The sequence below is a fragment of the Phycodurus eques genome, chromosome 10 (assembly GCF_024500275.1).
Source record: "Phycodurus eques isolate BA_2022a chromosome 10, UOR_Pequ_1.1, whole genome shotgun sequence".
NCBI classification, from domain to species: Eukaryota; Metazoa; Chordata; class Actinopteri; order Syngnathiformes; family Syngnathidae; genus Phycodurus; species Phycodurus eques.
The window spans coordinates 23,487,981-23,510,083 of record NC_084534.1 but is presented as its reverse complement, the minus strand read 5'-3'; the positions used below and the strand labels follow the sequence as shown (position 1 = coordinate 23,510,083).

At 42.1% G+C, this 22,103-nt stretch overlaps 1 protein-coding gene across 2 annotated transcripts in view; it reads right to left on the bottom strand.

The window, feature by feature from the left end:
• Positions 1-19,248, bottom strand: part of sema3fa (sema domain, immunoglobulin domain (Ig), short basic domain, secreted, (semaphorin) 3Fa) — a 60,138-nt gene extending 40,890 nt beyond the window's left edge. For both annotated transcript variants that reach the window (XM_061687668.1, XM_061687669.1), the window contains exons 1-2: positions 18,921-19,248; positions 16,367-16,515 (exon numbers count right to left, since the gene is read on the bottom strand). In XM_061687668.1, the coding sequence (XP_061543652.1) occupies positions 16,367-16,478 (112 nt within the window). In that variant the 5' untranslated portion in view covers positions 16,479-16,515; positions 18,921-19,248. The remainder of the gene's footprint in view (positions 1-16,366; positions 16,516-18,920) is intronic.
• Between the last annotated feature and the right edge of the window lie 2,855 nt (positions 19,249-22,103).

Below are 22,103 nucleotides of genomic sequence, written 5' to 3'. Positions count from 1 at the left end.
CAAGACCAAAGCGTCAATAACAACCATATTTCATTCAGGTTAAACACTTGCTTTTAACGCAAGAAAGAAAGTGTCACTCAAGATGAAGTTTGCTGGTAGCCATTACATTTTTAATGGATAATGGGAATTGTCTGCTTATCGAAGGGCCTCGCGCTCATCCCAGCCAATGATTAGAGCAAAGCTAGCTCCAAGGTCAGCCTGACTGACAGACCTTTAGATCACTCTCTGTCTGTGTAATCCACGCCCTTTTTATACTCCCCGTTGCTGACTGACATTCTCACCCCTCCCATTCCCCAAACCCCAACGCCTGTTGATTTGCTGGCTTTCACGTTTGACGGACAGATGGGACATCCTACCCTGCGACCCTGTGGCCTTTGTCTCACCCGTGACCACAAGGGTCAGTCTGTTTCAGGCCAGTTGGGGGTGAAAAGGGCTTGCAAAAGCCCCTAGTTGGAGGAGAATCCAAATTAATAAGGGGCATGTCTGGTGAATAACAATCAAGGTTTTTTTTTCTGTCACATTCAAACAATCCAAAACGGAACGTCTGTGTTGAAGGAAACGCGTCTAAACATGTGGTTCACATGACCCTCCTCATTGACTTTGACAATAAAGCAATTACAGGGGGTTATCAGTTTACGACGCCACCGACTTACAAACGTTTCGAAGTTACAAACGGCACGCAACAAAGTAGTTTACGCAGAAGACGTAAGGATATGTCACAACGCGAGCCAACTTAAATTCGGGTTGCGTTGCCAGTTGCCACTTTAACTAAAAAACCAAAGACACCCCATTTAAGTCTAAATTTTGGAGAAAAGTACATTTTACGTCTTGAATAGGTATCTTTTTGGGGGCAAAGTAGCTTTAGGAAGTTGCGTTCGTGAGATATTAAGAAAAATATTGGTCATATCCTGTATTTTTAAAAGGATCTTATCGGACAATTTCAAGGAAACCTTTACACCATTCAAAATGAAAACAAAACTATACATTTAACATTTTGCATTGGATACACCCAAGGGCATAAGAATTTGCGGCCATTTCTGAAGAAGGAAAGCTCATTTACGCACATACATTTCTTTTAATCATTATGATCGATTTTTATTTTCTACAAATATTTATTGCGGTTATGACGTTACTACCGCTTTAGCACAGGTTAGTGATAAGACTACGGCGCAGTGAGACCTAGGTTACTTACAAATTTGGGTGGTAACAGAACACCGCCGTAAAGTGAGGACCCCTTGTATATTGACTACGGGGCTTCCAACATACGGCATTTTGAGGTTCTGAACACTGCGCATTGAACTAACAGGTGCAGCGGCACACTCAGTTACTGCTGTACGTATATGACTTCCCTACTACATCAACGGTAGTTAACGGCACATTGCGACTTCTGTACAAATTAGGGGTTACGTCATCAGAGGAACACAACGCTGTTGTAAACTGACGAACAAAGGTAGTGCATATTGGGCATGCAATGGACAAACTCAACCAGGCACTTCCCAGCCTTCAGGCCCATTGAATCCAGGTATAAAGTGCAACCAAAAGCAGAAAAGGGTGATACACTGAAGTGGTGTTGTCTTGCGCAATCCAATTTAATTACGCAACGTCCTCCCTCCCAGCTAGGGAGATGCTCACATAGGTATGACAAAACAAAGTATTAGCTGGAAGTAGCTGCTTTGCACTGAAGAATGAGAGCAAGATAAAGTGGAGGGGAGGAAGGAAAGAGCCTTATCGGTGGTGAGAAAGGCAACATCCGAGACTGATCTCCGTCACAGTTCCTTCCATCCACACTGTAACATGCTCGTCAAGGAGGTGGTCGGTGATTGCACAGGCACACTGAGGCTAAAACCTTCCTATCTTACACCGTCCTACCTTTTCATAAGTCTGTGCTTAGCCATACGCTCTGCACCGATAAGACAAACAGAATGGTCCACACCAGCTTTGCAGAAGTCTCCTCTATGGTACTTCCTGTTATCATCCCATCTTCTTTTTTCAGTTTGTTTGTTTGTGTTTTTTTTTTTTTTTTAACTAATCAGATGTGAAAAGCAATGATGTATTTCTCCACTGGTGGCTGGTTTGTTTGCAGTCTGTCATTTTCTGTCAGGCAACCTTTCCAGTGGTCAGGTTACAATCATGTGGAGTGCGTTGATGACTCATTTGCAACATTAACACAAAAATAGACAAGGGATACGCTGCCACTTTATGTTCTGTAAATGATATTAGTGGTCCAAAATAAAGAGTCAAAGTGACCAAATAAAGTTAGGAAATGGAATAGAGTTCTCTTTTGGGTTCTTCCATCTGAGGTGCGCCACGACAAAAAATAAATGGAAAAAGATGACACAAACCGTAGAAGAAATCTTTTGAGTCATCTCCATGTTCACCCAAATTTTCCCACCACCCAAATGTTTGCTGTTTGTTAACACACTCAACTACATTTACTACAATCACTGTCCTCTAAAACAGAATCCACACCACAATGCTGATTTTAACACCTCAAACGATTTTTTAAAAAGCGATACCCTATATGACGAGGATCCCCTATATGATACCCTATATGACGAGGATCGGCAAGTGTGTGGTGTGCATCGTGCTTGAGATGACCAACACACCACACCACACATATAACTATATCTCCATCGACATTAAGTAAAGAGTACTTTGAAATTCACCTTCACCAAAATACCACAACTTACCAAATTCTTTGCAATCAATTAATCGATTGTTATGATAACGATCCTTTTTTTTCCTTCTTAATCCTGCATCCACAGCAAAAAAGACTGATTTCATCTTTGGCTTGCAGTAATCTTATTTGTTTACTTAAATAATGACAACATATTGAAAAGGACTTTAAACAATTCAGTGCACTGACATGTCTGCACTGACATGCCCAAAAACTGCTCTTTGGTTCACAGTCTAATTGCCCAGAATGCATTTCAAAGCTTTGTGACTAATTAATCACGCACAGATGCTTTAATAGGACAGTGTAATCCAGATACGCTACTGAAAAGCCACATTTCATGCTCTGCACCAATCCTGTATGGGACTGATGCTGGCGCAATCAAAAGCCCAACGACTGAATGAATTCCCAGCGTGTAACGCTCGCTAAATGGGATTACATGTCAACAAAAGGACCATTGTCACTTCATGTCGAAGACATTTTTCTTTTAAATTGATGGCATTTCTCAGTAGAGTTGACAACATTAAAAGCAGATATGTCAAACATTTGTTCCGCAAAGTAGTCCTATCAGCTCTAGGGGCTAGTCGTCCATCACGATACAGACGAGACCGGCATCATTGCCAAGTTTATTGATGACTTTTTGAAGCTTTCTGGGGAGGATGTGAGAGACGAGAGCCAGAGAACAAGCGCAGGGAGGGAGGTGCAAGGAAATTGGACCGAAGCGGGGTACACGCGTAGGGCCAGTACAAGTCCGTGGACTATTAGGTACCAGGCCCCAAAGAGAGACTGAACAAAAAACATTTTAATGATTATCAGTCAGAAATACCGGTTATTTTAAAAATGTAGTGCCTTTGTACACAAATCAAACTGCTCGTCTCTGTGATGTGATATGGAAGTAAAAGGGTAAGCCCACAACCTCAAGCTAACAAAAATAAGTTTAAAAAAAACAGACGTCTTTGGAGAGCTTCGGAAAAGGGAAAATAGACCAAATGATGAGACACAAGACAAAGAACCTACAACTTCCAAGAAAAATAAAGCTGTATTTAAGAGACACTACCAATGCCCACACCGCCTGCGTACTATTATCAAAACTGCCCCTCACCCCAAAAAAGTACTGAATTCCTTGCTTCCTTTTCCAACATCCTATCTTTGTGAATTGGGATTTTCTATAATGACGCCAACCAAATTGAAATTGTGGAGTAGTCTGGACATAAGTTACATAATCAGGGTGTCATTGTCTCCCATTACCTCAAGATGAGAACAGCTCATTGAAGAGAAACAAGTACAGAGCTAACCACTAATCACAACAACTACATTCAGCATAATGGCGAGCTGGCTTTTTAATCATTAGTTTTTCTTTCCATGCTGGTCCATCAAAATATTGCATTACGTGGTGCAAAAAAGTTTATAGGCTGCTGCTCTAGTCTAGATGACCGACATGTTTTCTGTGTACTTCCATGACTGACCTGTGAGGGGCAGAATGGTGCCACAGAACATCACCACTGCCGGATATACAAAGAAGAAAGAGTAGTAGTAAAAGAAGGAATAGAAAAAGCTCATCTAAATGTCAGCTCGTGTTTGCAAATTCTTCTTTTGTCCGATAATCGTCCGTTTGCTGACTTTGATCGTAAGGAGGGAAAATTCTCAAATTTGGCCCGATGGTCCGTATGTGTGTACCCACTACACTTTAGATTCTCCGAGTGCCAATGCCAGAACCGTAGGCCACTCCTCCTCCGCTTCCCAGGCGGCTTGAATGAAGTAAATTAATGATGGTCTCAGCCTACACAAACGCCCCTCATCTATTGAGACCATGCGGTCCATTCACGGGGATGAGTGAGGCGTCGACACAAACAACAACAATGACAACGGCAACACAGGAGGCCCTCCTTCCTCCTGCTTTTCATTCATCCATATGCATGCGCTCACACGCATATGCCACAGACGCCGTGGACCTGTGTTGCCAACATGCCATCAGGAACACCTAGAGAGGGTTCCTGAGAACAGGACGAGCGAACAAAGCTCGGAGGCAGAAGGGGCGTGAAGGGTGCAGGCATGGAGAAAATCTTGGCATCAAGTCTATGCGAGTCGCCACAATGACCAGGCATGAGAGGCCATCTCCTCGCTCCACAGTCAGAACATTATCAGGGTGCCCATCAGTGCATGAAGCCAGAAAACAAGGTCCGGAAAGCTCACGTTCCACTATATTCTGCCGAGAAGAGTTCAGGGGGTTCTCGTCGCCGAGGCATGACCTTCAAACATGGGCACCGCTGGGTAGTAACTGCAGCCTCTAATGCAAAACCGTCCAACTGAAGCAAGGGACGTCCGACTGAAGATATAGCAATGCTTTGTTATTTTACCCAACACGCGCAGTTCAAACCTTGAAGGTGGTAATGATGTTAGCATCTGACTGTGGCTCGGTTTTCATCAATTAAAGCATCCTGTGTGCAGTGGAGGTCAGGACTGTAGTCTATATGATGAAATATAGCTCTAACAACCAGGAATGTTCCAGCTCTTCTTTAATCCAATAGTGGAGACACCACTTGTACATCCTCTCACAGCATCATGGTTAGGCCTCATTGGTTAGACCTCACGCAATCACAAAGACAGCCTCCTGGTCTTCAGCCAGGACTTTGTACACGCCGGACATCTCTCACCTGAGACACATTTAAGGCAGCGTTTGAGGTTACCCAGCTCCTGCCAAAACATTAAAAACAACTGACATCTCATTTAGGACTGAGATGTTTCCCATAAGAGTGCTGAAGACTGAGGTTTTTTTTCCTCATCATCAATGACTGCATCATTACTGATTATGTATTTAAAATCCAATACTCAAAAACTTATTTTGGGCAAATCCTGACATCACACTGAAAGTTCAGGAGCCCAATATGAATGGGTGTGTCTGGGGACTTTTTTCCCCCCAAAATACTCTCCAGAACTCATCACGTCCCATAAACACATCTGAAAAATTCCAAGGGGCGTTAACTGCTTGAAAATCAATATTTATAGCAGCTTTTAGTCTACTTTGGTCCTCCAGCCAAATTATTTACAACACCTTCTACAATGAGAACATGTGTCAATAGCTCTGCGAGGCTTTTGACGGGGGTACTGAGGAGGCTTGGCAAGAGACCAGGTCGTCAAATGCTGAGGTAAACCATCTCGACCAAAACTCATTTGCAGCTAATAGGAAACAGACGCATAATCTGTCCTCAGTATTCCCACGTACGCCCACAGTCTTTCTCAAATCCCTCCATCTATTCACTCTCACTGGCTGAGATAGCAAAAGTGACACGGGTGCCCTGCAGTCCATTAGCGCTCGTGGAGCCCTCGGCGGCTCCCCTTTTGCGGTTTCCTTCAGTCCTCCTCTTCCTCTGACCGCCTTCACCTCTCCTCTCCCACTCCTTAGCTATTTACGATGTCTTCCTGTGCCAGAATGTGGTAGTCTTTGTCCTTACAAGGGACAACAGAAATGGACCATCAGAACTTGAACATGCTGGTCACGATTTCACAATTCAACCTTTGTTTGTCGAAACAAATTTGTTCAGCACTGGCACTTGGTAATGTGATTATGATGGAGCTTTATACAAAGTACAAACACTACAGGGGACCATTGGATGTCTGTCCAAAGTGGGTTCTAGCAGGCTGCTCAACCTTCGGTTTGTACATTTTTCAAATGAATTAACTACTGACACAACGTACAAATGTTTAGTACAGCAGTAACTGATTATGCCTTCTTGTGGCACATGACCGCTTATTCTTAACGCTCCCCAAATTCATTGCACGCCGTTTGTAGCCCCATAACATTGTATGAAGGCACTGTTGTAAAGCGAAGATGTCCTGTAGCTGCAAAAAAAGTCAAACAACTTACAAAAAACACAGGGTGTCTCATCCTGTCTTCTGATTGAGTTTCCTGACTCCAATGGTAAATTCAGGCGATTTTCCAAGTTGTTTGACTGCAGAAGCACTTCGAGTTCTGAGGGTCATATATTCACAAGTCAAACGGCTGCATTAAATCTCCTTAGACATATGCCAACAATAGCTGCACACTAAACGCTCATCGGACTCTGAGGCAGCATTGCTTTCGTTCTTCACATGCACCTGTTGTCACAAGATGACCGACATGTCCCCCTCTGGTGAGCTTGCAGTAAGAAAGTACAGAACACAAGTCACCAGATTTGAATTTCAGTCCAAATCCGTGACTACGCTGATACCTGAATATAATTCAGAGAACAATCACACCTTATTTTATTGGCAAATCTACTGTAGCGTTTAGGTTTAGTCTATAAAGCCAGTATTTTCACTGGAGGATTGCAGCAGAAGTTCATTGTTACATAATTCATCCGAGGGCTTGTCAAACAAGGCTATCCAAAACACATTGTGTCCTTAACACTTAATCGCTGGTTGGAACTTCCAAATCAAGCCATCACAAACTGTTCTCTTTTGTTATTTTATCCACTCCAAAAAAGGTTCCACGAGATCATGATGATCTTTTCAAACTGCTTTTATTGCCTTACCAACAGTACAGAAAAACCATAATTTATTTGACGCACACTGACATAAAATCCATTTGATTCATTGACCAGATGTTTTGCTTGACTTGGGGGAGCCAAATCCTAGTGCCTCAACTAGAGTTTTAACCAAAATGTTTTGCTTTTCCGAAAGTGCTAACTCAGACATATTTTGCATTTTATTTTCACAATTTATAACAGTTCCAAGCTGTCCAAAACACCAAAAGGATCAAGAATTACAGCGCATTTTTTACCCTTACCCATATTGCATATTTTTGTTACAACCTTATTCCAAAATTGATACATACAACTCCTGCTAAATGACGACATGAAAAATATTCTTAGAGATTTTTTGCAACAAGAAACCCTACACTGGAATATTTCCATAATATTTCATCTTTAATACAGTGTAGCTTGGTGATGCTGCAACTCTGGAGGTTGAGTCCAAGTGTTAAAGCCATACTGGTAGCAAACATACACATAGAACCAGTGTACTGTAGGCTTCCACCCCAAGTGTTCGAAAAGGTCAACAGCACCTCAGAAACAAGATCCCGATACTGACAGACAAATGATAATGAATGATCGCTGTCTGCATAAACAAGTAGAGAGGTGCCCTTGACCTGGTGTCCACTTAATTTCAGACCAAGCTGTGACTCCCCATGGCACCCGCCCCCGCCTCCCCCCACAAAAAAACATCTGGCCACCTCGTCAACTCGGCCAGGATAAAGAAGCTAATGTCACACTTTTCTCGCACGAAAACTTTTCACAAATCACGGCTGTCTAATAAACACGATTGTGGGTTCAGTTCCTCGGATCGTCACCCAGGGACTTCCTGTACGAAGAGACGCACGTCGGGGGAAATAAGCTCGGTGTGATTACAACCCACATCTCCTGATTTGGCCAGTGAGGAGTGACAGCTCACGAGAAAGCCAATTCTGCGCACCAGTAGAACAACTGGGGCACACTAGTATAATGACTGTGTCTTACGAGTGACTTTTTCTGCTCCTAGTGCCCCTTTTGGCCAACTAGTATGACCTTAAGATCTAGTACATGGAACTTAAGCAGGATATAAAGGATATTAAAAAAAAAAATGCTCAAACCGCTTTCCTAAAGCATTTATTCAACATCCCTGACACCCTGCTTAAGGTCCATGTACTAGTACTTCTTTGTCCTCACTAGTGGGACAACATGAATACAGGGTGTTTTGATGCTGCTAGTATGGTCCAGGAGGCTACTAGTGCATGACACTTGCCTACTAGTTGGGCCTAGTCGTATTACCAGTGCAGCACAGTAGTTTACTAGTAAGGTTTAATTGCATACTACTAGGCAGAAAGTGGCACTAGTATGTAGCACTAGTAAAAATGTTAGTCGTAGAGAATCCTTCTACTAGCGCACTGTATTGTCTTACTAGTGAGGACAAAGGACGTAATAGTGTATGGAACTTAATCTTGATACCCAGCTTAAAGTAAATGTACAAATATGTCTTTGGCCTCTCTAGTAGGACAATTTTGGCATACTAGTGTCCTACATGTTACTAGTGAGGCAACATGACTGGTGCGTCCTTCTAGTAGTGTGTTGAATCATCTTAAAAACCATTTGAGCATGTATTTGATATCCTTTCATATCTAGCTTAAAAGTCGGGCAAAACGAGTCGGGCAAAGTCGGGCAAAACGAGTCGGGCAAAACTGTGGACAGGTAGACGCTGTCATGGCAACCGAGCCAAAGTCACTTACAGTATCTATGGAAAGCGCTTTATACAAGCTCTGCAAACACACAGACAACACCGCAAGTACTCGCCATGAATATTAAAAAGACTTGTGTTATGCTCGTCTGTCACTTTGAATTGCGAGACCACCGCCTCTTGTAAAAGCCATTACCACGACACCCCTCACACTCGCTACCGGAACGACTGTCATCCTCGTTTCTCGGTCTGTAGACGCTTGACGTTAATCGCCGGCTACGTAACAATCTGCGGCAAGTCACGACGAGCTCCGCGACCTCGCTCGCAAAAACAATCGAGCCTACTTCGGGCCGCGGGAGTCGGTGCGATCAGGTTCGAGGTAGCGTGGGGGAGCCGAAGCCTATTTTTATCACGTCTGCCACATATTGATCTATAAAAAGGGTTGCGGTGAGCAGACACACACCTGCCAATCACATGCCTGCGCTCCACAAAGCATCTTCTGACCCCCCTGCTGTGTGTTGTCCCCCTTTACACAACAGAGACGTTGCCGGGGCAAAACAAATCACACACAAGCTGCACAAAATCAATCACACAATAATTAGAAAAAGTTGGTTAGGTACATACAGGGGATATAAAAGGTCTAGACACCGCTGTTCAAACGCTGTTCAAAAGTTTCTGTGATAGAAATAAATGACCCAGAGATAAATCATTTCAAAAGTTGTTCCACTATAAATACCCAGTTCAACTCAAGTTGAAAAAAATGTTTTTATCTTTTTGAGAGGGTAATTTAAAAATTGATTACCCAAAAATACATTTCAGATGAACGAGTAGGCTTTTCCTGAGTATTTTTCGTTTTGCTTTCTAGCAGAAGCCTGAAGGTTTTGTGCTAAAAAAAAAAAAAAAGAAGCTTTTTCTTTGGCTTCTTTGTTTTTTTCGTGCAAACACAACAGAAGGGTAACCGTGATGAGTAACGGTGACCATCCAAGCGGAGACAGTGGAAGGAGGTAACATAGTCAAGAAAGTGTCTGTCCTAGCTGTTCAGTAAAACATGCCAACATTAATAAAAACAATAACCTCGAAACAGCGTATGTCGGTACCCCCAATTTGGCCTTTGGGGAAAAATACAAACTGAAGCTTGCTTCCAGTGTCCCATTTTAAAAGGGTCCACTGTACTCATATCCCCAACAAGATACATCTGTCTATGTGCCACTGTTGCACCCAAGAACCATTTCAAACAAACTCTAGGGCACTTTAGAGACCATCTTCTCCTCCTTCGACGGCTCAGCTTGGCAGAAAAGCGCGCCCGTGCCGTAGCGGGCGAGCGAGAAGCGTGGGCGCTTGCCGGCGACGAGGCAAGGGGGGAAAAAAACAGAAAGGAGCAGACAGAAAAGGACACTATATTTAGCACTGTCGCCTCCTTTTTCTGTCTTTGGAATAATCATAGTTTGACAACACGCATCCAGCAGAGCAGAGGTTGTTGGGGATGCGCTGCTACCTTCCTCCTCCTCCTCCTCCTCCTCCTCCTCCTCCTCTACCTCCTCTACCTCCTCCGACAGCATCTCCAGAGATAAAGTAGCAAAGTCTTGTAATAACTGCTGCAGGCTTGCGTGCCACAGCCGCCCCGTGTTGCTGTGTGGAAACATGTTTCAGGGCCCTGACATTCACTAATGGGGATTTAAAAGGGAAGGGAAAGCGGGGGCAGTTTTGGACCACCGTGTTGATGCCGACAGGTACAACGCCAGCAGGGGAAAACTGCATGGGAAATGTTTTGTACAACAACAAAAAAAAAACGAGCAATAATTCGCTGAAAGCATTTTCCTTTTTGCAACTTTTTACGGTTTCACTGAATTTGAATGCATTTAGGACAGAGATGGTGAAAGGCTGACATTTGCGTTGTACCAATTCGATGGGGGAGGCGGCAGAGAAATGGAGCTGGCAGGTAGAAGGGCACAGACGATGCAAAGTAGACAATGCAGCGGATGAGTCACGTAAGGTGCAATAAGGATGTGGCAAACAGGATTGTTTGTGGAACAAAAGATTTTTTTTTTGCATGGTTCTCTATTATTAACCAAATACACAGTAAGTCCTATTTAATTTGCAAAGTAGATACAAAAGTACAATATATAGATATTGGTGCATTTCAATATATTTAAAAAAAATATCCCAGAAAGGTTGGTTAGTTCAATTAAAAAAAGTGAAACATACAGAATCATTAAAGAGGACATGTAGGAAAATGTTTTTCAGATGGCCAAATCCGACCTAATTTCTATCTCAAAAATAATTTTAGTTATTTCTTATATAATATACAAATTTCCAAAGAAGCTGAATTTTGGGTTTTGGATAGCTGTTAGCTATAATCATCAAAATGATTTTAAAAAAAATGAAACTGTGTAATATTTCACTCTGTGTGTAGTGAATTTATGTAAAATAGTAGTTTTACTTTTGAATCAATAGAATAAGAATAACTTAAATTTTCCACAAAGTGTTACATCATTGAGCCTGCACTTTTATGATCATGATATTGCATATATGTTTTTATGATGGACTGCTTTAATTGGTGAAAAAAATACATCACCCAATAGTACATCTATCACATAACTTTCTTATCATTTTATTAGGTTATGTTTGTCCGCTGTAAACTCTCACTGTAACGTTCAGCTTTACAGATACCATGTCTGCTGTGGGATTGCTCCAGGGGTGAAACTCAAAAGCCAAATAAATGGTTGGAAACAGCATCTTTCAATAGGCTGACAAATAAATCATGTAAATGTGTATTCTGGACTGCAAATCATAGCCTTCAATTTTTAAAAATAGATTGATTTGATGGCAAAGTATATTAAATGCACTAAATCTAAATCTACTAATGCTAACATCATCGTGCCACAATCACTTGCTGTCCTGTCTCATTATGTTTCGCAAGGGTAATACACTTGAACTGGCCATGTTGCCCGATGACACGGGCAATCAATTACATGATATTGCATTACCGAGTGACACGAGGATTTATGGATTAGAACAACAATGTACTGACTGAATGACTGCATTTAGCAACTCGTCAACAGTCCCAGCAATGTGCAACACATGCACATCTGTGTTTGGAGTATTTTGGTTGCCTTATTCAGTGATGCGAAAGGGGAAGCGCGACTCGACCGCAAACTGCAACAAGAAGCATCAAATGAAATAGAAAGCATCTACGAATCTGCTGACAAGGGGTTTATTATCTTTGCCAAGGCAGAATGTTAGTGTGCAGGTCTACTTAATGTTGTGGTCAGCATCGAGTGATATCTTCAGTGACAGGTTTTTCAAGTTACAGGCCGTCGTTTGATTGATTTGTGAGTTACTAGCCAGCTTCAGATATGCCTCGACTCAAGTGAGGCGAAAAATAATATGGAGCAATTAAGGTACTGTTCTACCCTCACGTGTGAGCAAGAACGGCCACATGGGACAAAATGTCAAACACACAAATACACAATTAAAACAAGGAGATGCTGTAGGCCACTACTCACGCCCAGATGCTCACACGCAGACTAACCCAACCAACTAACCCAACCTGACTCCAGCTCCTGACGTCACTCACTAGGCCACGCCCCTTCAAGGCATACATCAACATGTGACTACTACAGTACGTACGATAAGTAAACTATGAAACCAGTTTATTCCTTTACATTACCTTTTATTATATTTTTATAACATACAGTGCTATTTTTGGGTAAAAAAACGTGACAATTGTTTTAAATAGTTTGCCCGCTGCGCAAAAACTGTTTGTAACCTCGAAATGGAAATTTATGGAAAAACTTGCAGGCCCTAAATATTCATTCATTCATCTTCCATTCTGCTTATCTTCACTAGGGTCGCGGGCATGCTGGAGCCTATCCCAGCTATCTTCGGGCGAGAGGCGGGGTACACCCTGAACTGGTCGCCAGCCAATCGCGGACCGTAAATATCAGCAAATTTAATAAAAAACATGAAAAACGGTGGTAACTGAGCGTGCGTTCTCGTGGCGCGTGACGTTATATTCTTATGCCTAATTTCACGCGGTTTGTAACCTCGTAACGCCGTACGTCAGTACGGTCGTAAACCGACGACTAAGGCCAAAGTTATTAAGGCCAAAGGTGGTTCCAAAGCACGAATGGGTAAAGTCCCAAACAATGCATCCAATTTTGGGGTTTTTTCTCACCGGGGCCAACGTGGTACACAGGTGTTCCCCTTGCCGACTGAAAACGCTGGAAAGAAAAACATCGGTAAACACTTTCAAATGTGGCCCGAGGATTAGAGTAACAAGCTATTACTTGTTAATATGTTGCCACTCTCCCATAGTTGGAGGGCAGTTAACCTCGACTCTGACGGGCTTCTGTTTGCGGGGTCACAACCTCGGCCAAGATCTGCACACTAAAATAGCGTGTGATTATAGAGTTGGTTTCAAGGTAAATATAGGAGTTCTCAAAAGCTGACTTAATCCTGGCTCTTTTTCTTTGTGATACTCACCTATATAACTGCACATCAGTCCTGTCAGTTTCTCAAATTTGTGATTGCATCATGTCATCTTTTGTGAAGGTGAGTCAACGTCGCCTGAGACCAGAGCCTGGAGATGCATTGGCACCTTTGTTAGCGCTGGCCGGGATTTTGGTTGATGATCTATCCCCGCGTGCTCTGAATGGACATTCCTTTACCTCTTTGTGTGGCCGTTTGGTGCTACTTAATAACAGCCTGCGCTTAAAGTCCTGCAAGTGACGAATCGAGCCTCCTCTAAAGACTAAATGGTCCTTGTTGGTTTATAACAAGGCCTTTGTTTTTGGGTTGTTTTTTTAACGGGCCTTCCTCATAAAAAGCTACCAGGGTTCGAGTACTATATTTTGACTTTGAACCAGAACGTTTACGAATGTCTTTTTACCGAGGGTGGACTTTTTCATTTTGGCTGGTTACACTGCAGGTCCAACTGGCCAATTTGATTCAATGCTAACGTACTGTATATCATTTTTAAAATCTTATTTATTTATTTATTTTACAAATATTTGGCTGACTCTTCCCCGCACTGAATTAAAAGAGGGTAGCCTCCAAATGACTCCACTAAATTAAAAAGCAATTATTTTGCTCATTTATTGATATACACGCCTCTAATGCCACCTACTTAACCATATTTAATTGTCTATGCGTTTTATTGTCGTACGTCATCAATCAGTGTATTTTGATGATGTCTAGTTGGCGATAACGGGACATGGCTGATCTGTGTATTTAAACTGCACTCTTATTGGCAGCTATCCGACACGTATCGAATATCCACATTTGGAAGAGGCCTGATTCCCAGTTGCGGATATCTGATTTTATGCGTTTTTTTCTCTCCTTATGCTGCCATGACGCGTATCCGAGTTGTGTTACATGAACTATGCAGTGCAAATCCAGCCTCTGTCAGACTTTAAGGACGCAAATCCTTGAGCTTTCCGACACGTCGACTTTCTAGAAAATGTACATCTGATACAAAACCACTGGAATCAGAGTGCAGATTAATGAAAGCGCAGGACATATATGAAGGTGAAGACAAAACACTGCGTCTCTCCAGTCTAGATTTGGGGTTTGTGCCAAACGCTACAACAATTTTTATCTACTGCCATCAAAGTATGAAAATGATCAGTGGGAAAGTGGAACGCGTTACCACCGTTTAACTTTTACATACTCAGTCGTTTCACGGACAGACAGAAGAATAGACAAGGGACAAAGGCTTTATGATCAAAACATAAATCATTCTTATGACGAGCTCATTCTGTTATCATGTCATATTTATTCGAACCAAATATGGAAGCCACCACCTAAAAGCTATTGTGAAACCTCATGCCCATTATTTAGTTCAGTATGCTAGCTCATTAAAAAAAAAAAGCGCCTTTAAGAGCTATTCCCAGCAGTGTGGCGCAAAAACCAACACAATTAGTTAGCGCATAGCTTATGGGCATTTCAATCTATGCGAGGTTGCTCTGCGATGCATAAAGTAACGTCAGAAACTAATTTAAAAAACAAAACGGAAGTTGATTAGACAAAAAAGGATAATGAATGATCTCTCTTCAACCATGTAGATGTGCGAGTGGTAGCGTGTGAGAGCCGTCTTGATTAGCGACCCACAATAGGATGCGAGGGATAAAGAGGGGGAAAACAAACAAAGAAGGCAAAAAAATGGGAGGCAGAGAGCGCAGATCTCAATTGACAAAACCCTTCCATTTAAACGTGTTTAAAAAGGACACATGAAACACAAACAAACAAATTAGAACAAATAAGTGTAGTCCGTATACACTCAGTGTGTCAATGCTGGTGTTACAGCAGGGTACAATATTGAAATAATTTCTGCCATCTAATATCACACAATAAAAGATAAGGAAGCTATAAATGTCACCCCGTAGTCGATCAAATGTAGTAAAAATGCCCATCCCTAAATCCACACATCACTACATCACTAAAACCTATTTTAACAGAGGACTTACACGCACACATACACACTGAGAGGGTCTCATGTGGCAACTGACAAACATTCATAACATGCTGGATGTCGCCCTGAGTGAGGGCCCAGCCAAGTGTGAAATCGGACTTGATTTCAGAAGGGAGCCGAGGGCCACACAAAGGCCTGTTTGGATAACTAATAGCAGCCAGGCCATTTAAAAAAAAAAAAAAAAAAAAAAAGGAGAGGGCGGGGGATATACCATATTCTTTAGATTTCAAAAGGACCATCAGCAACATCTCATCGGTCATCAAAGACTGCACTGAGGCACGAGTCCTTGTCAAGAATTGAACTCGACTGGTGCCAATGACATGAATGAATAAAGAGAAGCAATAATGTAAATAAAGCTGAAAGCAGCAATATTTTTCATGACAAATCTTTAAAATCAAGATGGATAGTTTATGACGCAAATGCTTGGCAATATAGCATCTTCCATCTATGTAGGATACCGACTTCTGATTGGGGCTTACTTGGATGAACGAATTTCCTCGTAAAAGCCTTGTCAAAATATGAACCCTGGAATTCGCCTGAAATGGCTTCTTCAAACCAAAATGGCTGACTTCCTCTTCACATTCACGAACGGGTCCTTGAGACTTTTTCGCGTGTCCTCTTATGGTAAATATGTCCACCCAGTTTCAGGTCAACTGGGGAAGCTGGTGTCGGGGGCATTTTTGGAAATATTCAGAGAATCCTCGAAATCATCACTTGGGTGAATTCCGTTGAAGGATTTCGTCAAAGTACGAACCCTGGAATTCACCTGAAATAGCTGCTTCAAACTAAAACCTTCTGTTCAATTTCACGCATGGGTCCTTTAGACTTTTTCACTTTTACGTGTCCAACCAATTTCATGTTGATGTGTGAAACTGGTGTAAGGGCCACGTGTTTTTTTTCTTCTTCAACTTTCCAGGGGGCGCTGTTCAGTGAGTGAATTAGGCAATTAAATCGACAGGAATAATAGTAAGGAGAGCTATTCCAAGAGGGTTTTCGCGGGCTAAATATACCGCATAGCAGCATCGGAGACCCACCTTTGAAGGACAGGAAGATCCTGGGGGCGGACAGCGGCTCCAAGGCCGGGGGCAGCCCCGCGGACGATGAGGCCAGCAGGGCCAGCAGACAGCACAGGCTGTCCCACAACATTGTCTCTCTCTAACCGAGGGGGAGGAGAATCCGGGAGCTGAGGGACAGAGATGGATGGGTGTCAGATAATGAGCCGGAACCTCACGCCACACCAACTTGCGACAAGTTTGTACCTGGGAAGCCCAGAAAATTGGATTTAAATTACATTTGAAACTGGTCTGAAAAGTTCATTATCAACTTTAATGATAGACTATGGGGTGTTAAACGCTATATATGGTAGTAAGGTTAATTAACATTTGCATTACTAACTGCATTACTAACCACTTGAAATTCGATCACTGTTTCATGGTAACCGTTTTAATCCCGTCGACATATGAATTTCTTTTTACGGCATACATATTTGTTGTTGGAGACCAGTGTTTTTTTGTTGTTGTTGTTTTTTTTTTTTTTTTTTTTTTTTTACTTGACGTGGAGGATTGCCAATGTCTGGGGTTTCAATGGCTGCGGTTACATTCTGGGATGAACCTCTCACTTGCAAAGAGCCTCTCTCCACTCCAACCACCCACGGCGCTTCCCGCTGCTCTCTGCCCGACACCCCGCATACAAACGGAAACAAACCTGCTGCGATGTAGCTTGACAACATATCAAGCAAGTGCAATTGTATTTTCATTGTTTTTTTGTTGTTGTTTTTTCAACACCAGTTCTTCCTTTTGCGTCTGACAAGCAGAGTGTCATGAAGGGATCCAGGGCAACATCCACCACACTAAGGGCGGCTGAACGTTGGGATGGTGGACAGCGTCCAAATGCAGCGTGGCAAGTCGCCGTGGAGGACGTGGAGACAATAAAACAAGCGTAGCTCGGTGTTGGGAGCTATAATTTATGCTGGCGCTACACTGAGACACAGAGACACCGAGACTTTGAGACACGGGTCTCCGGTCTGAGGTCAAGCTGTCAGTCAGGGTTTAAGATCAAGTTCCATGCCGAGGGCCTTGAGGCAAAACTCCAAAGCAGACCTTTAACCAAGATAAAAACGTGACCTGCCTCTGAGTTATGTCCACGGACCACGTGTCCCCAAAATAAAGCTACTTGGTATTTTTTTCTTTTTTTGTGTGTGGTGGATGAAAAGTATCGTCATGTCAGTTTTGTTTCTATACTGCCAATTCATAACAGAAGTTATCTCACAGCCAGAAAAAAAGCAACTGAACCTGCATGAGCAAGCACTTGGCGAAAACCTTCTCTAAGGAAGAAACCTCAAGCAGAACCCAGGCTCTCTGGGGTGACCGTCTGCCTCGGCCGGTTGGCTTGAGATGAGGAGACAGAGTAGAGGGACAGATGCTACATAAAGAGAGAAAACCGAACAGAGGGCTTTGGCAACTGGGGTGGGGGTGAGAGAACAATGGGCACAACAACAGCCATCAAAAGTCAATGTTATCTCAAACAAACATAGACAATGTGTGGCTCATTAATTCATGCACTCTTATCAAGGACAACATTTCGAGGAATGAGTTGGCTAATGTATCCTTGAATCAGGATTTTTGACATTTTAGGAATACGCATGTACCTTTTGGGGTCCGACAGAAGGTAAAAGACTCTTGGAGTCCAATACTGGCTGTCGGGAGGTCTTTGGTTTACGATGGTCCTGACTTAAGACATTTTGAGGTTACGAATAGCGCACAATAAACTAGTCAGTTAGCTTAGTTACCACCATGCTTATAGTTTCATATGATTGCTTTATATGTATTGGCCTATAAGTATTTTTCAGATAAATATTTCCTGTAATTATTGACTTTACTACTGTGTTAGCGTAGGTTAGCAATAGACGAGGCACAAATTAAGTTTAGGAGGTTTACGACGGTCCCGAGAGTTGACATTTCCAGGTTACGAACAGCGCTCACCGAAATAATTTGTGGCGTAAAAATACATTGTCGCTCAGTTACTGCTCCACTGTACTTACTGTTTTTCAGTTTTATATGTCAAAATGTGTTTTTCATACAAATATTTACATTTCGAGGTTACAATTCGCGCGCAATGAATCATTTCGAGCGTATACAGCGTCGCTCAGTTACCGCCGTACTTACTATTTTTCATTTTATTTGTATTTTTTTTTAATTTCCCGCCAAGAACTGTTTTTCATAAAAATATGAACTGTTATTTTGACTTTACCTCTGCAATAGCGATGACTACGGTGCATTCCTACTTTAGTACAAAGTAATTAGTAATTAGCTGTGCTGTAGATGAGTGTAAATTGGAGCTACCTGTACGGTACCAGAATTTTCTGCCAGCTCCAGTACAAAAGCACAGGAGCCTGTTGCATAGAATAAGCATCAAAAGGCTCCCGGGGGGACCAAATAAACGGCTCAACTTGTAATATAAACATGATTTATGGTGTGGCGTGCAAGCTTATTCTCCGCATGGGCAGACGTCTTATGTTGATTTAAAGGCGCATCTGCTTCAAAGCTTCACGATTCACGGCACATAAACATGCAGAAAAGGTCCTCTTACCTTCCGTTTAGTTAGTTCCAAAGCAGGTCGCGATAGAAGCGGTCAAAAAAAAAAAAAAAAAAAATGTACAACCATCCGGCCCCCGGGGGTGCTCGGAGCGTCTGTGCCCGGGCGCACGCAGTCGTGAGCCGGCGTGTGTCCTCCGCAGCAGATCCCGCACGGTTATCCCGGCCGGAGCCGAACGAACCTGGGATGGATTCAAGTGAACTTGACGGTGTGAAGTTGCCCTCCGTTAATAGTTGTGTACTCTCCACTGCGGGGGGAAGATGCAAAAGAAAGCGAATGAGTTGATCCAGAGGGAAGAAGAGAAGGTTAAATACGGACGAGCTTCCGCCGCTCAAGTGGCTGGGAAGCGGCGTGTGCAGGTGGATAGAGGAGACACCCCCACCCCCCCACCCCCCCACCCTCCACACCCACTCCCCTTCGGGCCTGGACACACCCATGGGGGAGGGCAGCAGCTACCTTTGCTCCGTATCCGCCCCAAAATTAAAAATATAACAAAAGACTGCAATGTGCTTTCTTGTACTCCAGGGGGAATAGAATCGTGAACTCCCTTGAGAGGGGATTTATTATATCAGTGGTTCTCAAACTTTAGACACCAAGTACCATCCCCCCCAAAAAATTCCTGGCTCTCTAAGTACCACTATAATGAAATTATTATTATTATTACTATTTTTAAAAAAATATATATATAATGCAACATTAAAATACAGTCACAAAGTAGGTGTTAGTGTTCATCGAAAGTGAGGCAGACATTTGTAATATGGTAAAAATGTGTCTATATATATAGATATATATATAAGTTTATATAAAAATATATTTAAAAACATTTTATAGGAAAATAAAAACTGTGCTTGAATAATAATTCAATTAAAATGTCTTGCATATAAAAGCAAAACAATTATACCGAAATAAATGTTTGTAGACAAAGTTCTAAACAATTGAAAGCAAATAGTTTGTACTTAAAAGATAAATACAACTGAACAGTACTTACCAAACGTGCTGTACTGGATAAACGTATAACATAACATATAACATTATGCACAGTTTGAACTTTTAATTTTGAGTCTTGTGTACCACTAGACTCAGCCCAAGTACCCCTAGTGGTACCTCTCTGTATTAGAGAACATTGATTTTTTTTTTTTTTTTTTTTAAATGCTTGCATAAAAAAATAGTTTGGTCTCTGGAGTGACTGACCACCCATCAAGTGTGAAATTAAACAACCAAGTAATTCTTTGGTTGGCTGCCTATTTCTGAAAATGTGTCTGCAAGCAAAACGTTATGCACTCCCGCCCCACCATTACGAAACCATTAGGGACCAAGATTGGCTGTTAATTGTTAAAAAATATGCAAATAGTAGATGCTTCCCTTCAAAACGCCAATATTAAGGGAAAATCAGTCACGGGGCCCACCAAATGGATGGATGGAAGTCTGTACATGCACAATAAGATGGACTAGTCTATTGCATGAGAATGGCATTTTTAAATGTGTTTATAAGCGTGTGAATTGCTTTAAATTGAAGATCTCTTTATTTTATGAGACAATTGATTTTCAGTTGAGTTTGGGAGCCCCTGGAAATCTCGGGACCCCGGGCAATTGCCTGTGTTTGCCCAATGGTTAGTCTTTAAGCACTAAATATACCCCACACTATGATCCCCAAACTTTAATACCATTTAAAACTCATATTACCACATGACCCATCAGAATAGATGGTTTACAGATTATTTGATTTAAACAAAATATGGATGTGTGAGGATGCTGTATGTATGTATTCACTATAAATACCAAATAATACTTTCCTATCAGCCATTTTATTAACTTTTTGACTAATTGCTAAATAGATACAGCGATGCGGCTACAGAGCAGGCAACCCAGGCAATCGCTCAGGGGCCCGAGCTGAAGGGGCCCCTGAGAAAAGTTTTGTGCATCATATTGCAGACTGTCAAGTGCACGCCAAAGCCCCAGGTGGCGCTGTAAGTCCCGAAGGCATTTTAGCAGTCAATCAAAAAGCCTGAAGAAACGTCCGTTCCAATATGGTACCAAATACACTAAATTAGTACCTAACCTAACCTGCTGGAAAAGAAGAAGAAAAAAGTGAAGGCGGAGGAAGAAAAGGAATCATACAGGTGGACTGAAAACGAGGTAAGGTAACACTGACAAAGCAAAGAAACATATGTACAGTATATTTTATATTACATATATTTTTTTTTAACTCCTGCCGAGCAACAAATGTATACCAAAACAACAGGTGGCGATTTGACTCCTAACAGGGTTGCCATTTCAGGAAAGATAAAGAAAGTCATTTCCGGAAAAGGCAAAATTATAGGGAATCAGTAGTGGGAACGAATAGATAAGCCTCTTCACCTTGGCTTAAGTTTTCCAAAAAAATCATACACACAAGCGCACGCACACACCAACGGATAATGTGTGGAAATGCATGACAAAGGACAATTTGTTCTTTTTTTTTTTCTTTTTTCAGTAGCCACTTCGGGCTGGGAGACTAATTTGTATTTGTCAGGATAATTATCGCATGGTGCGCATTTATGCGATGCGAAAGAAGTGATTTATTGACAAGCTGGAAACCTTTGACCCGAAGTATGCGCTTCTAAGCCGCAAATACTTTGATGAGGTCGCCTTGCCTTCCAGTACCTGGACAACTCAGGCACTTGGCTGTACTGCGGTTTGACAGCTCATTTGCTGTTAAATTATTGAACGATTAATGATTTAAAACATTAAAGTGGACATTTTGAAAATGAAAAAAAAACAAAACACTTCTTGTCACATTTGTTAAAACTGTCAGTGTGACCAGATTCTGGTACATTAATAAAACGATCTGTGAAAAAACATCAGAAAAAACAACATCTCTGGCCCCCTATTTGTACCTTTATTAAGAAACACAGCGACAAAGGAAAAACAACCAATTAGAGACAGAAGGCGTGACTGACAATGTTTCAGTGGGCGAACCTGCGCAGCCTTGCACTGACCTCTTACCTTGGGCTTCAGGAGCTTTGGTGAAACTATGGCGGAATAACCACCTACGGAAAATAAAAACGACCATCCCTCATTTGCCAATAATTGGGCAGAACACAGCATCAGAGCAAAGGTGAAATGATTTACTTATTTATTTCCTTTTATAGCCTCTTTTTGATTTTTAATTGATTGTACATTCCAAATAATAAAAAT